Source organism: Siniperca chuatsi, linkage group LG16, assembly GCF_020085105.1.
Source record: "Siniperca chuatsi isolate FFG_IHB_CAS linkage group LG16, ASM2008510v1, whole genome shotgun sequence".
Classification (NCBI taxonomy): Eukaryota; Metazoa; Chordata; class Actinopteri; order Centrarchiformes; family Sinipercidae; genus Siniperca; species Siniperca chuatsi.
The window spans coordinates 9,166,932-9,188,897 of record NC_058057.1 but is presented as its reverse complement, the minus strand read 5'-3'; the positions used below and the strand labels follow the sequence as shown (position 1 = coordinate 9,188,897).

Sequence of the window (21,966 nt, the reverse complement as noted above, 5' to 3'; positions counted from 1 at the left end):
ATTTGTCAGCATTTGCTAATATGTCAACTTAAGTTGTTGTTTGACACTTGCAAGTGTGTGCAGAGAGGTCAGCAGTGATTAAAAGGATCTCTGAAACTAGTCATTAAAAGCTTCAGGCAAGAACAGATGCACCCTGGAGTCATTTGAATGCAGCTTCAGCTCCGGACAAGAAAATTAAGAAATTTAAAACTAAACGTGACAACTCATTATCAGTCTAATTATGCAAGTATCTACATTCAGCACCGCAGGTTCGGTTTCAAGAATGTGCTGACTGTGCAGCAGGTGCTGTGAGGTTTTGTGTAACTAGCATGCAAAAGATGTCAAACAAAGTGACCCATGGCTGGAAGGAGGGGAGGCAAATATTTAACAGTCAGTCCAAATGTGTATCCTTTCCCTAAAGACAAATGAAAATATGAAAACCGTTGCAATTATTTTTCATAATTCATGCAGGTAAATGTTTAACCCCAACATGCCAGAGGTGAAACTGTAGTCCTGTTAGAAATGTTACACTGTGGAAAATGTTATGTTATGATCAGCTCGGTCTCCATCTTAATTAACTGGCAGATAGTGGCTGTGACAGCAGAGAAAATACACTGCCAGATCGATGTTAGAGCTGGATCAATATTTGTCATCTGCCTAAAATCTGCTGAGGTTGCAACATACTTTCTCAATTAGACAATAAAAACACAGCTTATAGAAAACATTTAGATTTCAGATTGCTCTTTACGTTTGAAATTGCCGTAATTATTTCAACTGCAAACTCAATAGGAGGAAAGTCGGTGACAGAGACAGAGACAGACAGAGAGAGAGAGAGAGAGAGAGAGAGAGAAAGAGAGAGGGGGGAGAGAGAGAGATACAAAGTGAATGGGATAAATGATTAGTCTAAATGCTAAATGTGTCGGGTGGGACGGAATGCGCATAACCCTTTTCAACACAAAACAGATTGGCCAAAGATTACATCATGAACTTCTGCAATGAATTACTCAGATTAGGCCTCTATGAAATTGGATTTAGGCAAAGCAGAGCGCTGGGAGATGAAGGTTAGATTGATATAATTGATTTGAAATTGGATTATGCGACTTTTTAATCATATGCTCACATAAAAAAAATCCTGCCTCAGATTTAATCTGCGCAATTTAATCAGAATTTTGGAAAGCTTCAAACAAGTTATGAGCCTTCGTTTTAAAATATCGTATTAATAAAAGTTCAGATTGTTGTTAGCTCCTGTGTGGTGTTTTCTTTTTTTGGTGTGATTGAAAACTGAACTTAAGTTTTGTGCACAATTATTTTTTTGTTATTTTGTTCAAATGTTATCTTAAAGTGCAGATAGGCCTTTATGTGTCAAGACAAATAATTTTGAGAGTCTGTGTGTTTGTTTGTGTGTGTGTGTGTGTGTGTGTGTGTGTGTGTGTGTGTGTGAGAGCGAGAGCAGAAGAGAAAGAGATTATTTAAATTAAAAATACGTTTCAATTAAGATCCAAGTCACCTATAGCAAAGTCACAAAATAAATAGCCAACCTCTGTATTTAGAAATCAGTGAAATGTGTATCATTACACATAAATATACACATTGCCACATGTTTCAATATGCTGGAAAAAATGCTAAATTGTGTTGTGATGAAATGTTGAATTACACGCTCATACACGCGCGACGCACGTGTGTGCACATGCAAACACACACAAACACAAACACACACACTCAGCCAGACAGTCCCAATGTAGTTGTCATAAGATCATCTCTCGTAGTAAAGTCATATGAAGCTGCAAATGGCGCTTTTGAAATATTACCGAATTGTGCTGATCAATTTGTAAATCTTGTACAATCAAGATGTAAAACAACAATTATTAACCTATACAATTACTCAAATTCAGTCTAAAAGTATCTTTAAAAAAAACATACTACATTGTTTTCCTTGTCTGTGCACAAGTGTTATCACATGGTACATTTATTTTCACAAATTGATTGGCTTCCATGTTTTCCAAAGACTAAAAAATACTTTTATTTTGCCCTGGAAATTAATAATAATGATAAAGTATAAATCATTTAAACCAGTAAACTTAATCATATATGAGGTGAGAAGTCTTGCAGGAATTAAACTCACCTTGTATTGTCTCCCTGTGCGTCAACGATAAGTGCTGCGGGTTCACCTGCTTGCGGCGGGACATTGCCCCGGCATTTACTCTGGCATCGCCCGGTGAACGGCACTTGGAGTCGGCTTGGACCGTGGTGTCGGTCCTCTCTGGATCGCAGGTGATCAACTTTTCCCTTTCTTAATCCCTCTACTATTTACAGTCTTCAGCTGCAACTTTGATGCGCGCTCGGAAGGTGAGGAGTCGGACAGGAGCGGAGTAAGGATGGAAGACCAGTTTGTCCAAAATGTCCTGCAGCGTCTTCGGAGGAAGCAACACCTGGATTGAGGAAGCCAAAGTGTAGTTTTGAGCTGATATGTGCGCAGGTAGGTAATGTTTTGCAATGACCTTTTGCAGATAAAAATCCTGGACTGCCCACCTCTGCGGCGACAGATGAAGTACGGAACACTCCACCGGTGATGGGTATTGGCTCTTATTTGCGTTTCCCTTTTCTTAATTTTAATGATATGATTATATCATCTGGGGTCAAACGGCTGCTGTTTATTCTAGGATTCCCTACAGTTCTTCCATTTCAGCAGTGATGCGCTAAAATGACCCTTTGGCACTGACTCCTCCTGCGTGTTTTGGCATCGGTGCGCGGAACGGCAACTCTTGGCTCTGGTGGCAGAAGCCTCGTTGATTGAGAGAGAGAGAGAGAGAGAGAGAGAGAGAGAGAGAGAGAGAGAGAGAGAGAGCAGGCGGGCAGACAAGACACCTCCTCCTCCTTCTCGTCCAACAAGCAGAGGTCCAATGTTTCCTAGTTTCCATACAGTGTCGAGGCTACTTCTTGTTGACTCACACGATGAAAGAGGCTCTGTTTGGGACGACCCCGCATTTGTGCGCGCGCAGACTACATGCAGCCTGTGTTTTTGTGCGAGTGTGTGTGTGTGTGTGTTTGGGGGGGGGGGTTGCCTCCAGTAGAGTGGGATTCAAGTTCAAGTGCGTCCGCGACGTTTCCGCGTCAGACACAACAAGGCATGTGAAGCACACGGACACTGGAGGCAACTAGCGGTGGCTCCCCCGGACCTCAGCGCTGGGCTCCATACAAAAAGTCATTATCAATCATCAGTCGTTACTTAAGGCAGACAATGTAAGCAGTGAAGTTACCACCCAACACCCCCTCTCTTACCTGCGCATTGATCGGCTCTAATGGCCATTACATCCAAAACACCATGATGTCCTGAAGTATTATGTGTTTCCTTTTTCCACACTACATGTTTCCTGTATGTCTTAATCACTTTACTGATTGTTACACATCTTTTTCCCTTTCATATAACGCCAGCTGAAATTTCGCAGGCTACACCAGAAGGGAAACTGTTTTAAAATGGCTGGAATAGCAGGACCACCCGGATTAAATCAACCGTATCTGTCAATCTGGGTTCAAAGGTCACCTTTCATTTAGATAATTCATACTTGTATGTTATTGTGGCATTCTAGGATATGTAAATGACCAAACAACGCTACTGCACATAATTAATTTAAATGTAAAACACACCTTTTTCCTCACATTGAATCAGAGGGGAGGAAAACTGCAGGCAGCATCTTTGTTGTTGGGATCATATAAACATGTTGTGAGGCAACAGTACCCTCTGTTGGCACAGTAAGGGGACATTACAAACTTAGGGGGGTGATACCTTAACACAGCCTTACCATACTTTATTCTTATTTTTAGAATGAAGCCTCCTTAATTTGCCATTCATACAATTCAAAATCTAAGAGAGTCTTTGAAGAGCAGATCAGGTTCACTCAGAGGCAATTAATGGCACTAATGGGCAATCTTTCCGCACATAACTCACTGTTTAGATCAGTACCATGCACAGATAAGTGCCTTGTACATGCAGCTCTGCTAAGGACGCACTTAAGTTTCTTTCTTTTTTTTTTAACCTTACCATACAATTCAAACCTGCGTTGTGCTATAATTTGGTTGAAATACATTGTTGAATAAAAATGAAAGTTGACACTATTTCCTCTCAGCAGAGAAGTGTGCAGCTATAGCAATGCATTTTATAGCCTGCCATTAATAAAACATGGTGGGCAATTTTAAGAGCATTAGAAGTTTGATTGCTTCAGGGCAGGCTTAGGGGACTTTCAGGACAGTAATTATTTATATAAATGAAATGTCATCTCAGCTCTGGCTCAAGTAGACGTAACCTCAGCAGACTCCACATTGAAACACTACAGCACAACAGCTATGTTTCACAGATAGGCCGAGCATGTTGTCAAGCATATTGCTTTGACTGGAGCGCATGAATTCAGCATGTGATATTACATGAAATGTCTTCTTTTTCGCATCGGACCAAGAGAGCAACAGCAGTCGAGGACGCATTGGATGCTGAAGGAAAACATTATCCTGAGTTCACACACTCTCTTGCTATCCCTGCTGGCAGCGAGCAGCTCCTTGATCTTTACCCATGGGTTTCTCAATAATACATCAATGTCTCCATTATAGCTTGTATCTGCTGGCTCCGGGCAAAGGCAGTTTAAGTTGGGTTGCACAGGGCCAATACACCACAAACACCCTACTTGTGGACACAGGAAAGGTTTTAAGTCCAAAGTGTTGCCTCTAAGGAGACATGCATCACGCATGGTAAGTGCCATCACTGGAGTGGAGATACCTGAACACACCGCAGGGCAATACCTACACAAGAGACAAGGATATGCTCAAATGAAAGTTTTGTCCAAGTAACAAAAGACATTATGTTGCCATTTTAGCTCTTTTCCAAAATGATCAGGGCTTTTAATAGATTCCAGGCACTTATAATTTATGTTAAATCATAAAAATGAGCCCAAGGATAAAGTTTAAGTAAGGAAGCTCTTGCACATCAGTGGACAAAAGTGCATGCAACTTTGATTCTGGGTCACAACCTTCATCACATCCTTTTATCTTACATTTTTCATGTCTCTCCCATCTGTTTACTCTCTAAAGAATATACCAAAAATGGCATTAATATCTTAAAATAGACCAACATATGTTAGAAAAAACTGCACTGAACATAATACAGTTTTTAAGAACAAAAAAAGCATTTTGTGTACTCGAGGTTAAGTGTAAAAACCAGTCAAAGCAGACATTTTGATGTGTTTAACCACAACAGGACTGACATAAACAATGAAAGGTCCACTCCAGGACAGCTCACGGTAATATGAATATTGCTCTGGGATTTGCTTATAGTTAGTGCTTCATTATGCAATGTTTAATATTAATAAAGAAAGTCCAAGTATATATTATTCATAAGCTGATTTACTGTGGCTGGTGTGTGTGTGTGGGTGTGTGTGTGTCTGTGTGGACTTGAGTGACAGATTGAGATGCTCCCTTGCTACAGGCAATACAACTAGACAAGGCTTTTACTTTTCTACAGGACACATCCTGACAATTTCTCCCACAGTTAAGAGGATTTGTCCGAGCACGGGTGAATATATAATGCATGCAGATTCCAAATTTTAATTTGGACAAAGTAAAAGATTCACTGCTGGCTTTTCTCAGGAGGAGGAGAAATGAAGAGGGCACAAGATGTTACTTAGATGTAGTCTGCTCTTAACCCTGTAACATATTAAAGCAAACAAAGGTGGTGATGAGTACCATGAGCTCTTGTTCATATCAAGTTTAAAAGAGTGAAGTGAGTGAGTGAGGAGAGAAAAATTAGTTTAGCTTCAACCAATAATATTACTCTTATTTAGAATAAATTCCAATCATTAAATCCATGTTTTTATACGCCTGTATTGCTACCTTGCTCTGCAAAAGATGCTACTCCAGTAGGTTTTCTGCAGTGCATAGCCATAGCCTACATGTATGTGAAGGATATCAATGATTTTGATTTGACGTGTGGTTAAAAGCATTTAATTATTCCATGTTAAACAGTCAAATTCATCAGATTTTTATAATGACACAAATGAAAATGTGTATCTTAAGATATTAGACAAAAGAAAACCTATGGTATTGGGCTCAGAAATGATTAGAAACTCTGTTTTCTTTCATTTATATAGATTTAAAAAAGTTATATATATATATATATATATATATATATATATATATATATATATATATATAGTCTATAACCCTCAAAAGACAAAGGGAAATTTGCTTCCATGTGTTTAAGTATTCAAAGAGTGTAGGAAATCTGTTGCCCCTTTTGATATCTAACTGGTTAACAAAAAATAGATCTCTATAATATAAAACAAACAAGCTTTTTGTTTTTAGCTGACTTAGATTTATTTTGAGTGCTGCTGTTTGTGTAATATATAATTCTCTAATCCCACTCCCTCTTACTTACATTTTTACATCCTTCCATAAATAATTTTGCACCACTGCATATGGGTGTAATAATAATGATCTTTTTCTATATATATATATATATATAGGTTCATATTTCTATGAATTTATAGGGCTACCTGCTCAAACCATTTGGGTACAACACAGCCCTGCAGCCTGAGCACAAACCCACATAGTCTTTTTAAACAGGCATGTGACAAAATCAAGTGTGAAGTGAACATTCAAGATATTATCTTGAACTATACATATAATAACTGTGTGTAAATGTTGTTTGTGGTTGTTTGCTTGCTTGTGATTTGCACTTCGAAGCGTAGTTCAAAAAAATTATTTTTATAAACAATATACTGATTTTCTAGTGAGTCATCTGGTCAAATCATAGACTGCATGAGGCAAAAATCCAGTCTTGGCTGCCCATGTCCATGAGTAATTCTTTGTCTCCCTCTAGTGGATATTATTGGAAATAACACATTTTTAGCATACTTAAAAGAAAATTTGAATTCTTCATACGTATGTCATATTAAGGTTTTCCAGTAGGATGAAAAGCAATTAAACTGAACAAATTAATTTAGCAGAGGAAAGGTAAAACTGAAGTTTAACCACAGCACACGTGTATCAGATGTCCTGCGTAGTGACGTCTGCCAACAGTCTCTGACGTGCTCCATAATGGCGGTGTCCTTGTTACAATGGGGACCGTTTTTGATCACTTGTTAGCCAATTTATTTTGAATAACTGCCGATTACTCATACAGCTGTCTGTTTTTGGGTGATTTACTCCGACGGCTACATGTTAAAGGTAAGAGTCGCGCTTCATCTTAAACAGACGGGCGATAATCGGGCTGAATTGTAACTAGTTTTGACAGGTTGCAGCGTTCTTAGCCTCAGCGGTGTTAAGACCTCGAGTGGAGCAAGTTTGCTAGCCGAAGCTGCTAGCGAAGAGTATCACCTAGTTGTCAACTTTGACTGCCTTTATTCCAAAGTTTAATTCATTATATCCTATCAGTGTATTTAACTGACCTTGCCCGCGTACCTCTTGGCCTATAAATAATCGACTAATGTCCACACATTGGTGGTTATTTGGTAACGTTAGCTTCACGAAGCCAACTTTAAGTTCTCATTAACGCTAGCTCGGCTAGCATTACTGAATGCTAACGTGGAATTAACAGTTTCGTTATACTAATTCGGGGAAATCCTTCTTCGTTGTTTTTGACATCCACATTAATGTATTAATTATGTCACATACGTCATGTTTATCTGTGTGCTTAGCGACAGCCGTAATTTATGAATGAATGGGATGGGAGGTGCCATGCCAAACATGAAGTTACGTTAAAATCTGTTTTCCCTTTTTAGCCTTGCTAATTTTAGGATTTTCAAACTATTAGGAAGTTAGTTACCTCTACAGAAACTGGACATGAGGAAAATGCAGGTTGGCAAAATGTGACCCATTCCTCCTTCATAATTCACATTTCTCTGTGTCATCTCTCTGTTTATGCATTGTAACTTCAGTCCAGTGCAGCAGGTCCATCCACCGTTGCCTCTCCTCAGTCAGTGAAGGAATCCAAGGAGAACTTTTCAATGACCGGCCAAGTAATTCTAGACCACATCAAGCCATGCTGGTACTGGGACAAGAAGGATTTAGCCCACACCCCTTCTCAGTCTGAAGGCCTGGACCCTGGCACAGAGGCCCGGTATCGGAGAGAAGGAGCCCGCTTCATTTTTGACGTGGGGACCAGACTTGGCCTGTATCCTTGATTGTTTGATCCATTTGATCAACTGGGAAAAGCATGACAATTTAAATTAATGACACTTTTAATGAAAATTTTATTTTCAGTTAGTCCCTGATGACGAACAACAGTACAACAGTAAATGACAAACAAAAAACATAACAGCATCCAAACTATGAAGAAATGATACAGCTAAAATACTGTATTCTGTTAAGCTGTGGTTTTTACTATTTCTCCTACATTCTTTTACAGGATCACATTAACATTTTGTTATAAAGACATGCTTGTGAACAGGAAGCAACAATGAGTTATTGTATGTAATGGTCGTAGCAGCCCATTCGATGTGAAACATCTTTTTGTAAGGATTTGGTTTTTTTTTACGTAACTGCTGAAGAACTTGACTTGCAAATAAATGTAAATGCTTTCCGTAATATCCTTGACTGTCATCAGACACTATGACACACTGGCAACTGGCATCATATATTTCCATCGCTTCTACATGTTTCACTCCTTCAAGCAGTTCCCCAGATATGTAAGTTCAGCTGATGGTTATCCTTAGTTTTTCCTGTTCCTGGAAGTGGACTTCATGTGTGGGATTAATGGTGTGGTTTGTGTCTCAACAGGTGACAGGTGCTTGCTGTCTTTTCCTGGCGGGGAAAGTGGAGGAAACCCCAAAGAAGTGTAAAGACATCATCAAAACAGCCCGCAGCTTACTGAATGATGTGCAGTTTGCACAGTTTGGAGATGATCCAAAGGTGCAGTTTCTTAAATCTTTCCCCATTGTCTTTGTATTTCAGTCAAAGAATTTCTTCTGGTCACTGAGTGCAGAAAAGAAATGAATAGTATTAACCTAAAATCCTTTGTAAACCAGCTTTACAGAGGCTGACATAATATCATGGAGCTCTAGAAAGAAGCAAAAACATGAAAGAAAACTTGCTGCAGCCTAGTTGCTGTTAATCTGCTCTATCAAACAGCCATAATCTTATGTAGTAGGATTCTGCCTCTTGTCTGACTGCTTACATGAGACTTTTTATGTAGTGAGTGCAAAGGGTTTACTAAGTACACATCGAGATGTAGGCAGGTCTCCATCTTAGCTAGCTTATGAAGGTTTTGATGAAATTCACAAATCACAAAATTTGGCCAGAAAAGGACTAGCGACACACTGATTTTTCACCAAATTAAGAAAATAAAGATTTGGGGTGAGAAATTGACCTCTCATCCACCCAAATATTTCTTACTCATAATGGCATAAGTTAAATATCCACTCTAGTCATTAAATTAAGATTTGTTTGGTTGTTCGATCAGGACCAGTTTTTAACCTCTTATACTCCCCATATTGATTCATTCTTACTTATTATTCATACTTACATTTATTATTTATGTGCAACAGTATGCATTCATCATTTATTTTCTTTGTAAGTGGCTGGATCATTTTTACATGAGGACTGTAGTTGGACATTATAAAAATTGGAAAAATGGATATGACAAAGTAACAGTTGTTTGTTTTTTCTATTTCAATCCATGCATGTGTAGTGCTGGGCAACTGACAGCTAGTGACATCCAGAGCCTCAGAAAAATCTACTTAAATATATTACTACAGGATGCAGTGAAGTACCTTTGAAGTTACTAGTAAGTGTTGTAGATGTGATGTAAAGGCTCTGTTTTCATGCTCCAGGTATGCCAGTGTGTAAGAGGTGGAAAGATGGTGCCCTGCGTAGTGAGCAAGCCCTTAGTTGCCGTGCTTGGGTCTGTGTTCTCACCAACAGGGATATTTAAAGTATCTGTATTTCTTTCAACAGGAAGAGGTGATGGTGTTGGAGAGAATTTTGCTCCAGACTATCAAATTTGACCTGCAGGTGGAGCACCCTTACATGTTCCTGCTGCGCTACGTCAAGCAACTCAAAGGTGAGATGGGATAAGTATGGCATTAGATCCTCACAGAGTGTGATACTTTATGATTGTAGGAATCCGGAAAGCTTATGGATCTTTTTCTTGTTCTTCTTCTTAAAGGTGAGAAGAATAAAGTATGCAAGGTGCTACAGATGGCATGGACCTTTGTCAATGACAGGTGAGCAGTTGGCCTTTTAAACTCTCTTCGTTTTACAGAAGACTTCTTCTGTAGTGCAATGTGTCATGTATAGGATACGCTTTGTCTTTTTAAAACTCTTTATCACCTAACCTGCTGGCTGGTAAGTATGTGCACTGATGAATAGAAATATTACTAAAACAGGATTTGCAGTCTGGGAAGCGTATTTTTATGAAGACTGAATTCTATGGGGGTGTCATAGTGGCCTAGTGGTTTAACAAGCATACCGCATAACCGTAACGTCCCCGACTCAAATCCAGCCAGGGCCTTTTGTTTTCATCTCTCTCTCTCCCCCCCCTACATTTCCTGTCTGCCTCTCTATTGTGTGCTACCAAATAAAGGCAAATGACACAAAATAATAAGAAAAATAAATAATGGAGCACATAATGGGATAGAATTAGAAATTAGTCAACGTATTTTAAGATCTTCATTTAAAAAGCATTTTCCTCATAGCTGAAAAAACTGAGATAAGACTGTAACCATTTTGATTCTGTCTCTGGCAGCCTGTGCACCATGCTGTCTCTGCAGTGGGAACCAGAGATTATTGCGGTAGCCGTGATGTACCTGGCCGGCCGCCTCTGTAAGTTTGACATCCAGGAGTGGACCGCCAAGCAGTCGTCACGCCGCTGGTGGGAGCAGTTTGTCCAGGATGTCCCAGTTGAGCTGCTTGAAGGTACTCATCATAAAGCCATGACACTTCATGCCTTTCCTACAATATTTCATCTTCTTTCAGACTTGTCTAAACAAAAACATGTCTTTGTCTCCCAGACATTTGCCACCAGATCCTGGACCTGTACTCCCAGGGAAACAAGCCCATCCCTCAGCAGATGCAGGAGAAGGAGCGTGCACCTGTTCTTCAGGCCCCCGCTCCTCCAGTCCCACAGGGACAACCACCAACCGCCAACCCTCCTCCCCCACCACCAAAGAAGACTTCTCCTCAGGGAGGCAGCCCTGCACGCCAGCTCAAACGTTCACATGTGAGTATATGCTTGAATTGCGTTGTCTAAAACCATGGCCACTGGAATCTCCCTTGCTTTTTTTCCCAACAGGATACTACAGCTTGTGACATATGAATCAACATATGTTGATTCATATGTCAACACTCAACATAACCTACCTCAAAGTGGGAACTGAGTATTTGCATTGATTTTTTTTCAGACATCCCCAAAAGATGAACCAAAGGCTCCAGGTAAGACTTTTGTTAAACCTCATGCAGGCAAAATTCTGCTCATTTGGGTTTTAAAGCAGCTGAAATATTTCCTCTAAGAAAAGTTTAGCTAATTAACATGACATCAATTTAGATAGTCTTGGCAAGATATAAACTGTAGATTCTAAGTGGCTGGTATTAGTATTTCCCTGGCAGGTTTTAGGATTTGATGAATATGCAAGCCTACAGAAAAGGTCCTTAAGGCATTCACTGGATTTTAAATAGCTTTTGCATCTTTTTGACTGATCTGTTTTAATTTACAGAACAAGCTGGATCAAAGATTCCTAGACTGGAGAGCCCCATGCCCCCTCTGCCTACATCGCAGCCTCCCCCAGGTAAGAGCGACTCTTTGTCGTCTGTCTTCCTCCACTCTAATTTGTGAGGAAATTAGAATGATTTAGAGTTGGGTTAGAGCATAGGTACGTGCTTGCGTTCTCTCAACAGCCCCGCTGTCTGTTTGTGTGTGCCACCAAAGAGGCCCATAATGAGTAGCCAGGACCCCCTGCCTGGGACTCAAGCTTAGAAAGCAACCCAAAGTCTTTAGTCCTCTCAGTCTGCTTACATAACCAGCAACTCGTCTGGACATTATGTTTCCCAACACACGCATACTCCTAACCTCTCCCAGACCAATCTGATTAGTGCTTGAGCCTGATAATGAGACCTCCTATGTGGCTGAAGCCTGGCAGTCTTGGTCTAGCTGTGTGCTCACTGTCTGGGAACGGAGAGGTTATTTGAGATCATGGGGGAAATAAGTAGCCTCGTAGTTTTTACAGGAAAGATGATGACACATTTTTAACAAGTTGTTTTTGTCTTCGCTCGCTAGACCGCAAAGCCCCCGCTCCAGCCCCTCCCACGGAAGCAGAACCAGCAAGTGAAACAGCTCCTCCTCTCCCGCACGCTCCACCTCCACATCAGCCGCCTCCCCTACCCCATCGGCCTCCTCCACCTCCGCCCTCCAACTACATCATGTCCACCACCAGCTCCTACATGTCCGGAGAAGGCTTCCAGAGCCTGCAGTCGATGATGAAGACAGAAGGGCCCTCCTACGCCCCCATGCCACCCAGCTACGCACCCCCAATACCGCCATATCATACCCACGTCTATCCACCGCCTGCAGCACCACCTCCAGGCCCTCCGCCTCCTCCTTCCAGCTACCCGCCACCCAACTTGCCGCCAACGTATCCGCCACCGGGTTACAACAGCTATCCTCCACCACCACCTCCACGCATGCCGCCGGGCCACGTACCACCTCCAGGTATAGGTCTCCCGCCTGCTGGGTACCCTCCTCCACCCCCCGTGCCCCCAGGACAGTCACAGGTGCCCTTGCCCCCTCCACCTGGCATGCCCCTGAACCGTGGTGGGTGGATGAGATGAGTGTGACAACAGTTTATGAACTGAATCTGTGCAGAGCCACAGCTGGAGAGGGAGAACAACCAGGAACTTGTGTTATTCTGGTACAAACAGGGAGAGTTTGTTCACCTCAAGTATGACTTTTGTTGATGAGGTTCTTAATGAAGGCTTAACAACAAATAGACTTTATAGGAAAAGTGTGGTCTGGACAGTATTTTTATGAGAACCTGAACTGGCACTGAAAGACTGCAGTGAGAGTCCTGAAATAAGTGGCTTAAACATGTACAGGATGGTACTTAATGTGCATAGTTCCAGGATTTTGTAACAAACACTTTCCACTCATTGTTATTATTCTGGAAATGTACCAGGAAATATTAGTGCCCTGAATTTAGTTGTTGTCACACATGCTCATTCAGTAATTATAGGTGGGTGAAATGTACAATTTTTACTTTACCTTTTAATGAGATCAAAGGTTAAGTCTTATATTAGCTTCTATATTATAACCAACCTGATTATGTTTTGGTTTTCATGAATTTCCAGTCCTTTCCCCTGCAATCTGTTTTTTTCCACATATCCCACTGTTTTGCTGAGAAAAACAGTGTAATAAAATCTTGATGGTTGAACATGCAGTAGTCAAATATAAAAAGGATTGTTGGACATGTTTATGAATATACAGTTTGTTAAAACGGGATGTATATCCTTTTTGTGATATGTTACTTTCCATTCTGTGAAAACACTGAGATCATGTTACAAGATGTTAACGCTACCATTAGATGCTGTCAGTTTTTTCATTTTCAGTTATTTCCTGTCCCGTTATTTTTAGTGAGTCTGCCCTGCAGATAGTATTACATGAACTACAGTACATAAACCCTGTTATCAAACCAACCATGTCTAACACTGGACAGTATATTTCAGTACAAGGTATATTTGTACATTTCTGATCTTTTCATTTAGGCTTATTTTTTTTTAGAGTTTCTATCCGTACGTGCCTTAGTCAGGCTTCTCTTTTCTGTATCCTGCACGCAGCTTTGGTTTGGTGTGTGGCACTTAGGACAATAAAGACCTGCTTTTCCTACTTTGAACTGACTAGTGTGTTTTCAAGCTGTATAAGGTAAAAAGGTGTTGATCATCTAGTTGTAACTGCATTCATTATGTGCAGCAGTGGTTCCCAATATTTGTGTCTGATGTACCGTCACAGCCCTGTCACATGAGCTCAAGTACTCCTTCATCCTGACCACCCGTGTTCTTATGAATGCTCTTACAATATATTTCTTTTCATATAACCAACATACAACAATTTAACCATTACTTTTAGCTATTTCAACCATTTATCCATTACCTTTATCTCACTTTTTCAACTATTTATCCATTACTTACTGCTAACTATTTCTACTGCTTATCCATACTTGAAGCTTTTTCATTCATTACCTGTAGCTAACTAGTAAAGTCAAGTCAGTTTTATTTATATAGCCCAATATCACAAATGCCTCAAGGGACTCCAAAAAGCACCACAGGAAGTCATTCCTGCCAGTGGCCATCAAACTCTTTAACACTTAGAGGGAGGAGTTAGTCTATATGACCCTAAGTCATTATACTGGACATTGACCCCTACATCTCTGCAATACTTAATAATTGTGCAATATTCTGTGTTAATACTCCTGTGCAATATATTCTTTTCAGTTTAAAAATTCCCTATTTATTGAAATTGATATTTATTCATACCTCTATTACCGCTGTGCAATATCCTCCATCTCATTATAATCTTAATAGCTACACTTAACTTGACAGTTCATGCACTATTACTTTATACCGTATTATTATTATCATCAACCGGTAAACCCACTTTATACTTATACCCACTTGGTACTTAATTTATTTTCTGACCTGTATTATAGTGTATTATATTTTTTGCTAGTACTTCTATTCCTGTGTGCACTGACGTGATAGTGAGCAGCTGTAGCAAAAGAGTTTCCCCTCGGGGATCAATAAAGTATTTCTGAACTGATCTTTACAATGTGTACACTATATGACACCCTCTATCCTTAGATCCTATATGAGGGTAACTACTAGGAAAAACTACCCCAAAAAAACCCTTTAACTGGGAAAAATGGAAGAAATGAGCAACCTTTACAATTCAACTTCAACTGCTTGCTTGCTAACTATTGTTTAGCAGTTGGTGTTAATGTGTAACTGAGGTTGATGGGATACTCCAATTTGTAATCCTATTTGGCTGTTTATTTTCCTCCTTAACACACACGGATGTTTAGTTTTTTCTAAATCAAATCACAATTTCTATTTTTTAAGTTTATTATTTGAGCTTTCCACTCACAGTACCCACTGATGTACATAACTTCATAAGTGGTTTTACTTCCAGTACTGTACCAACAGAGGGCAGTCTAACTCATCCACTGAAGAAAACAACATGCCTGCAAAAATGTTTGCTTCATCAAATAAAGACAGCACTCCACAGTATCATTAACCAACTTTGTTTATTTTCTCCCAAAGTTTTCTAAAAGTGGCCTAGTTCAGTTTTCTTTTCACCTGCCAAATATTCATCGTGAAATTCATGAAAAGAATTTACAGCCATGCTAGTTACTACAGGAATTGACATTTACGCTGTAGATTCTAGGATTCTGTACTGTGGTTTAAGTGTATAGGCAGAAAAAAGAAACTCTAGATGTTTTTAAAAAAGACAGTTGGGTTCCAAATCAAAACACCATGCAGAAAAAATGTGGCACATTTCAAATCAAATGCCATATATAAAGTATTCAAAATTGTATCATGGCTTCAAATCAGTTCCTAGAAAAAAGGACACTTTAAAAAAAACAAAACATATTTTGATTTATTTTTGACCCATTATTTGAGAGAACAGAGGTGCATGGCGGGCAGCCTCAGAAATGTTCTAATTTGGAACAAATAACACTAGAGATGGGAGAGCCTGATCTGTCAGTCATTAAACTTATCTATCAAATAACTTTGACAAATCTGATAAATTTAAAATATGACTATTCAGTTACTGATAGCGCTCCCATCTCTATGTGACACCTGGCAATAAATACTTTGACAAACAGTGTTTGTTCATTCTGACATCAAGAAATACTCGTTTTTAAATGTTAAGTGTTTTCAGGAGACATCTAAGGGAAGACTTACGGTATCTCTCATATTCTAAGAAAAAAAGATTCAACTTTAAGAAACATGCGCTACATGAACACACCTGCTGAATCCATGACAACAGAAAAGGGCTGAGCTTAAGAAAAGTTACTTTTTTCATCTATTCAGATATAAAATGATAAACAAGGAAATAGGAGCAATCCAAAAATGCCATCCAAACTGAACTTTAGGGTTTAGTATTTGTTTACTAATTATGGATTCAGCAAATGCCTTCAGAAGTCTTCAACCGAGTTGTAACCAGGGTTCAATAGAGAAAAAGAGGATTCACAGGCAGATGCTACAGCTGCAAGAGAACCATTCAGTCTCCTTCCACACACACATGCACGCCAACACACACACACGCTGTCACCAGATGGGCAAAGGTAAAGCTGGAGCCCTCCCAACCTGAGAAAATGATTGTCTAGCATGCACACAGCATACAATTGTAGTTAGGTTTACAATGTAAGAAAATTATCTATCCATTAGCCTGTGGAGATGGTTTGATTCAGAATGGCCTTGATACATTTTCAGAGGTTACAGAGAGAAGGAATAATATCAATTAATATGGAAAAGAATAAAAAACAAACAAAAACAAGATTACATTTTTTTTTCCAAAAGCAAACCCTGTTTAAAAGGTCCAGTTGTGTGTGCTTTTCAAACGAAATAATTGATCACATGGCCACGCTAGAATACAAAATATAGATAAAAGTAAAATCAGCAATAACAATGAAGTAGTGCTATGGTTTTATACATAATATACACAAGTTAACAGTGATCTCTAGACTTTATAATCCATAGACTTGTCTTATGAGCAAAAGGCGCTAGGTCACAGTGGGTTTCACATTAGTTAACACTTTAGAATGCTAATGCTAGTTATACTCGTTGACCACTAGGGGGCAATACATATGACATGAGCTAGGGTCTCTACAGGAAGTACTATCAAAACTTATCTGAAGATACCGCCACGATGTTGCCTTTACATCCCCGCAACATGGGAAGAGATTTCTGCTCCTGCGGCCTCATCAGGTCTGTGCTTGAAACCATGTCATATCGCTAGCTTAGTGTAGCACAGCTATGCTCTAAAGGACTAAAAGTGGTGTGTGTTTATAGCTTTTACAGAGAGAGATAAATGTGTAGCTGGAATCCTCCAAATCAACGAAGAAAAGTGGCGAATCAGTGAAACTAGCTGCCAGTTGTCAACGCTTCATAAGCTCTGAGATAAAAACATGTTTGTACATGTGAATAACAGACTACCAGGTCCATTTAGTAGCTATCTTAGCCAGTCTTAAGAGAGTGTTGAAGGAATGCTGGGTGCTGTAGGCAGTAGGGAGCATGGCATTATGGGTTGTGTAGGCGCAGGTAGTAAGAGGTGTTTTCAGGTGAGTGTAGGTACTGTAAATCCTGATCTCTCTCTCTCTCTCTAGTTGCCATGCTACAGCGGCCCTTTGAACTGGTTCCCAGAGAGGTGCTGTCTGACGGACAGCTTTGATCCTGCTGCATCACCCAGCTTTCTCCACACCACCTGCAAACAGAAGCAGAGAGAGAAGTTGAGAGGGGAAAGAGAGAGAGCGAGACATACAGAAAGAGTGAGGCAGACATAGAGGCAGAGACTGAAAGAGTAAGGCTAGGCAGAAAAAAAAAGGACTTTCTTCTTCAACAGTGAAAACTTCAAATGCTCACAGTTTGATTTTGAGCTGCAAAGACTGCGCACGCACACACACACACATACACGTTACGGTAGAGCTATCTCTGAATCTCTGTCCCCTGTCTCTGCGAGGCTGCTCTCTGGTGCTGAGATCTCTCTGCAAGTGAGTGAGAGGGGCCCTCGAGGGACCCCAGTGATATTACAGAGGTACTATTGTAGTGCTCCCCAGATTCCTGGCCTGTCACATATCTCTGCAGGCCCCAGATAGCCCAGCTCTCGTTTTCTCTCTAATCAGCGGACCTTTTATCCCGGACCAGGCCTTTCAGCACCAACAGAAAAAGATGGAGGGAGATGAGGGGGAGGGCAGAGGAGAGGAATAATTGAGGGGGGGAGTGCTCTTTTCCCTGCTGCTCCAGTTTAATTGCTCTGACAGCTCAACTACAAGCCTCTACTTAGTACTTCCAGTTTAGAGTTGGCTCTGGAGCATGGACGAGGGAGTGAGAGGGGGACAGAGATATAGATAGAGAGAGAGAGAAAGAAAGAAAGAAAACAAGAGGGAGCGCTGTGCCCAGGACACTGCTGCAAGTGTCATTCCAAACCAAATGAGTCTAAATGAGGCTTCCTCATTAGTGAAAGCAGCTCAAAAACTGACCTGATTTGCACCCAGTAGAACGAAAAAAAACTGACCAACAGAGAGACAGAACAAACAGGAACATTATGGACACAAGGTTCCTTTGTTTACAGCAAGGGTAAGAATATAGTACAGTTGGTTTTCATGCACTAATGCAATAGAAATGTTTTCTGATACTTATTATAACATATTGGAAGCTAGAATCGAAAGCAACATGCTCGGGCAGTAGGGCAAGTGTTGCACTTACGTTGCACATCTCTCGTACAATGGCCTTCTCTTTCTCACTGAGATCGTCCTCATAGTCCTCAGGAACCTGCTTGTCCAAGTTCTCGTGGACCTCCAGCACCTGATGGCAGACATAGCGATGAGTGTGTCTGTTTGTATGCTCTGAAGTGACCAGTTCCATTAATATACGAGACGGACACATAGTTAAGGTGTGAGTACTATTTTAGTAATGTTACAGGGGAGCAAAAACAAAACTGTACGTCTGTTCCAAGCTTTTTGTTTCTCAATGTTTTCTCTAACAAATGCATTTTTGCACTAATTTTACTCCTTTTTAAACTTGAGTCTTTGCATTTTGGTATTTAAATTATTAGCATTATCACAAATTGATTTTTTGGAACAGAGAGAGCTGTTAGGGTTTACCGACAATATATAAAACTTTTGACTATTTGCACTTAAATAGATATTGAAGCATTTTAAGCCTGGTTCCAGACCTCTGAATCTGGAACTAGTTTCAGAGGTCTGAACCTGGAGTCTCGGATTTGTTCAGCGATTCGTATTGGTCTGGTGTTGTGCCCGTTGATGGCTGTTTTCCCCAGTTAGAGAAACAGTTGACCAATCACAGTAGGCAGGATTAAGAATGGGGACGTCATCTTCCTACATAGCTAGCAAGCTACCTAGCAACATTCATTAAAAATAGCAACAGAAAAATGGTAAGCCTGGATGAGATTGACGCAGCTGAACAAGTTGCTGTAAGTCAACTTACAGAAATAACTTTAAAATCAAAATATTTCTTTTATCAATTTGAAAAACGTTTCTCGGCCTACATGAACACAATAACAGGCTGAATGAATGAAATGAAACCAAATGGAAATTCAGTCTGTTTATCAGGCTAAAGCATTGTCTGACTGGTGAAAAATGTCTCTCCTAAAATCTTCAGTCAATTTATTTTGACAGTGTAGTGGAGTTCACTGTTGCACAACAGTGTATGCAGCAAAAAGTAGGACTGAAGTCAACACGGAACAGTACAAAATTGAGTTTTGTGAAAGAAGTAGAAAAACTGGATTTCCACTAGTGTGACAGGGATCAGAAACACAGTAGTTTCCCTACCACAATTTCCCTGAAATTGAATTTAATAAGTGAATATAGTACCTTCATGGCATGCACCACAGCCTCAGGCTTCTGGACGCAGGACAGGTAGCCTGTGGCAGGAGAGGACTCGCTGGTTGGGAGACGGCCAGTACCCTGGGGGGAGAAGAGGAAGAAAAAATAATGTAAAAATATAAAAAAATAAGGTTTTGTGTCATTTCCTCCACAGTACACAGTGCACAGCAACAGCAAAGATGTGAGAGAAGGGGTGACCTGCGACAAAGGTTAAGAGTCAGGTCTAAACCCACAACAACTTTCTCTGCAGCCTGTCAAACTCCCATCTCTTCACATCTGCTGTCACAGAGTTTAACCCACAGTGCTCTTCATTTGAGCCACATCCAAGATACATCTCCCAATGACAGAAAATAAACCACGCTCTCCTTATTAGTGGGTGTCTGGTTTTGATTTAACAGATTTCTTGTACTGTAGCACTGAAAATGCCATCCCTTTCATCCCAACTCAAATCACCTCTCCTCCCCTTGTGTTTTTCTTCCCTTTTTGCATTCACCACATATTCAACTCCCAGCCAGGACTGCTACCTGCACAGAGTGATTTAACCGGGTGTGATGGGAGCAGCCAGCCAGGAAGAGGACCAGGGGGTTGCTTGACTCATCCTACCCCCCGGTTAGTTCCAGACAGTGGTTCTCTGTTAGAGGGACACAGAGATCTCTGGGACACACAATGGCACCATTCACTGTAACCTGGCATCAGGGCCCTGCATTAGACACAGCTCCGTGGCTCTGTTAGCCCGGGTTCAATTCTCCGTTCACTAGCAATGCATTTGTCAGCTCCCTCCTCGCCCGCTGGCCCCATTTAGGTGCCAGAATGAGCCCACACAACCTAACAGCACAGAGATAAAATAATAATCCTACTGCAGCCAAGAGTGATGCTTTGTGGAAACGGCCCAACAGTCTATTCACATCAAATCAACCACATGAAAAATAGATTTTTTGCTGGTCCTGCAGGTTACAGCCCGACAACTGCTCACCTGACAACCACTGAAAACCATAAGAATAACTGTTACAACTGTTTGTAGTGAATGTACAGTGATGCTTTTATGATTTTATTTTCTCAGATGGTGAAAGGTTATCAATATGCCCAAACTGTGATTTAAAAAAAGAGAAACTTAGCAGTGGTTTAGCTTCTTTTTTTCCAAGTTGATGTTATCCACACAGCTATGGTATTAGAAAAGTCAAACATGCCCCGATTGCATGGAGATGAGAGTCACCTGCCATAAGGTATTTCATTCATGAGCTTTTATATCAGAAAATCATGGACAAAATGAAAAAGTTAATATGAATTTGGTTGTAACTGGTATTAAAAAGGTTGCTGTTCTGCAGCATGCTATACAGTCTCGGAGTGTCCTTTGAATGCACCAACAAGAGTTTTCAAAACACTGTAAAACACTTGCAACTTGGGTAGCATTTGAATTTTTTTATATTAATGCCGATAAGATAACTGAAGTTTCGTTATTGATACCAAAACAATGCGTGTTTCAATGCGCTACTTTGAGAAATATAAACTTCTACAATGTTAAATGTATATGTACAAGCATATACAGATTAAAATTGTATTTAAAAATCAGTCAATCAATTAAATACAGTCAATGAAATGCTCACTGTAGTGGATTAGCAACTAAATAGAATGATAGAGTGATATATAGAGTGGTAGATATTTACTGTGTGACACCCCCACATTATTAAATGCATCACCAAGGTTAAGTCCACACTTGTGAGAAAATGACTTGTTAAATACAAACATATTTCCCTTTGAGTAAAGTGTGTCTCTTCTTTTTTAAGGTCACAGCAACAAATGTAATGACTTCATTTTCCATACAGCTCTTCTGCAGTGGACTTTGAAGTCAGCTACAAGAAAAAACATCACGGCCGCCCCCTTTTGATGCTCTCCTCTGTGGGTTGAAGCTATTATTTGAAATGTGTAAACACTTCCTGCTAGCATCAGGGCCACGTTTTTCTGTTTATTTTGCGCTGGAGCCGTGCAGTAAAGAAACAGATTTGGACAGTGCAGAGACACAGTCAGCTCCAGGCAATGTTTACTGTTCATATGGATGTATAGTTGGGGATGACTTGCCTGCATAAACAGGCTTGATTTAGGCCTTGCCGGATGAGGAAAGCAAACGCTGTCAGAATCAATGGTTTGTAGTTAGAGCATACAGAATCAGAGCCGACTGTTGAGTGTTTGTGAGAATCACGCAGGCTGGCCGCTTCCTTTCTCTATCCATATTTTCTTTTTATCTTTCTTGCTCGTTTTCCATATGACAATCTCATGCACACTCACTGTCCTGAAACTGGGCCTGAATGAGACAAAGGACTAAATAAAAAGGATGAGCTCATAGATGAGGATGGGTACACACAACGAAGAGTCCAATTCACTCAAGTCCTGCTGTTAT

General features: G+C 40.3%; 3 protein-coding genes across 9 annotated transcripts in view; 1 reads left to right on the top strand and 2 right to left on the bottom strand.

Annotated features, from left to right (window-relative positions):
• Window positions 1-3,415, bottom strand: part of bcl11bb (BAF chromatin remodeling complex subunit BCL11B b) — a 32,649-nt gene extending 29,234 nt beyond the window's left edge. Inside the window, exons 1-2 of one of the 2 annotated variants that reach the window (XM_044169583.1) lie at window positions 3,259-3,415; window positions 2,102-2,408 (exon numbers count right to left, since the gene is read on the bottom strand). In XM_044169583.1, coding sequence (XP_044025518.1) covers window positions 2,102-2,165 — 64 coding nt within the window. In that variant the 5' untranslated portion in view covers window positions 2,166-2,408; window positions 3,259-3,415. Of the gene's footprint in view, window positions 1-2,101; window positions 2,409-2,508; window positions 2,891-3,258 lie in introns of those variants that run through there. The other variant, XM_044169582.1, reaches the window with a different exon arrangement.
• A 3,604-nt stretch (window positions 3,416-7,019) lies between these two features.
• ccnk (cyclin K) lies at window positions 7,020-13,841 on the top strand. The gene is made up of 11 exons (XM_044169740.1): window positions 7,020-7,188; window positions 7,899-8,134; window positions 8,567-8,648; window positions 8,740-8,871; window positions 9,916-10,021; window positions 10,127-10,184; window positions 10,706-10,875; window positions 10,971-11,179; window positions 11,361-11,391; window positions 11,673-11,744; window positions 12,233-13,841. Exons 1-11 carry the CDS (start codon window positions 7,180-7,182, stop codon window positions 12,781-12,783), a joined length of 1,656 nt encoding a protein of 551 aa, XP_044025675.1. The 5' UTR covers window positions 7,020-7,179; the 3' UTR covers window positions 12,784-13,841.
• A 1,388-nt stretch (window positions 13,842-15,229) lies between these two features.
• Window positions 15,230-21,966, bottom strand: part of ccdc85cb (coiled-coil domain containing 85C, b) — a 47,386-nt gene continuing 40,649 nt past the window's right edge. For all 6 annotated transcript variants that reach the window (XM_044170076.1, XM_044170078.1, XM_044170079.1 and 3 more), the window contains 3 exons: window positions 19,560-19,652; window positions 18,433-18,531; window positions 15,230-17,431 (listed from right to left, as the gene is read on the bottom strand). In XM_044170076.1, coding sequence (XP_044026011.1) covers window positions 17,342-17,431; window positions 18,433-18,531; window positions 19,560-19,652 — 282 coding nt within the window. In that variant the 3' untranslated portion in view covers window positions 15,230-17,341. The remainder of the gene's footprint in view (window positions 17,432-18,432; window positions 18,532-19,559; window positions 19,653-21,966) is intronic.

Excerpts from the sequence above, each read along its gene's own strand:
- ccnk (XM_044169740.1), top strand. Across the intron at positions 10,876-10,970 it reads CCCAGTTGAGCTGCTTGAAG|ACATTTGCCACCAGATCCTG; the intron begins GTACTCATCATA and ends TTTGTCTCCCAG. Across the intron at positions 11,180-11,360 it reads GCCAGCTCAAACGTTCACAT|ACATCCCCAAAAGATGAACC; the intron begins GTGAGTATATGC and ends ATTTTTTTTCAG.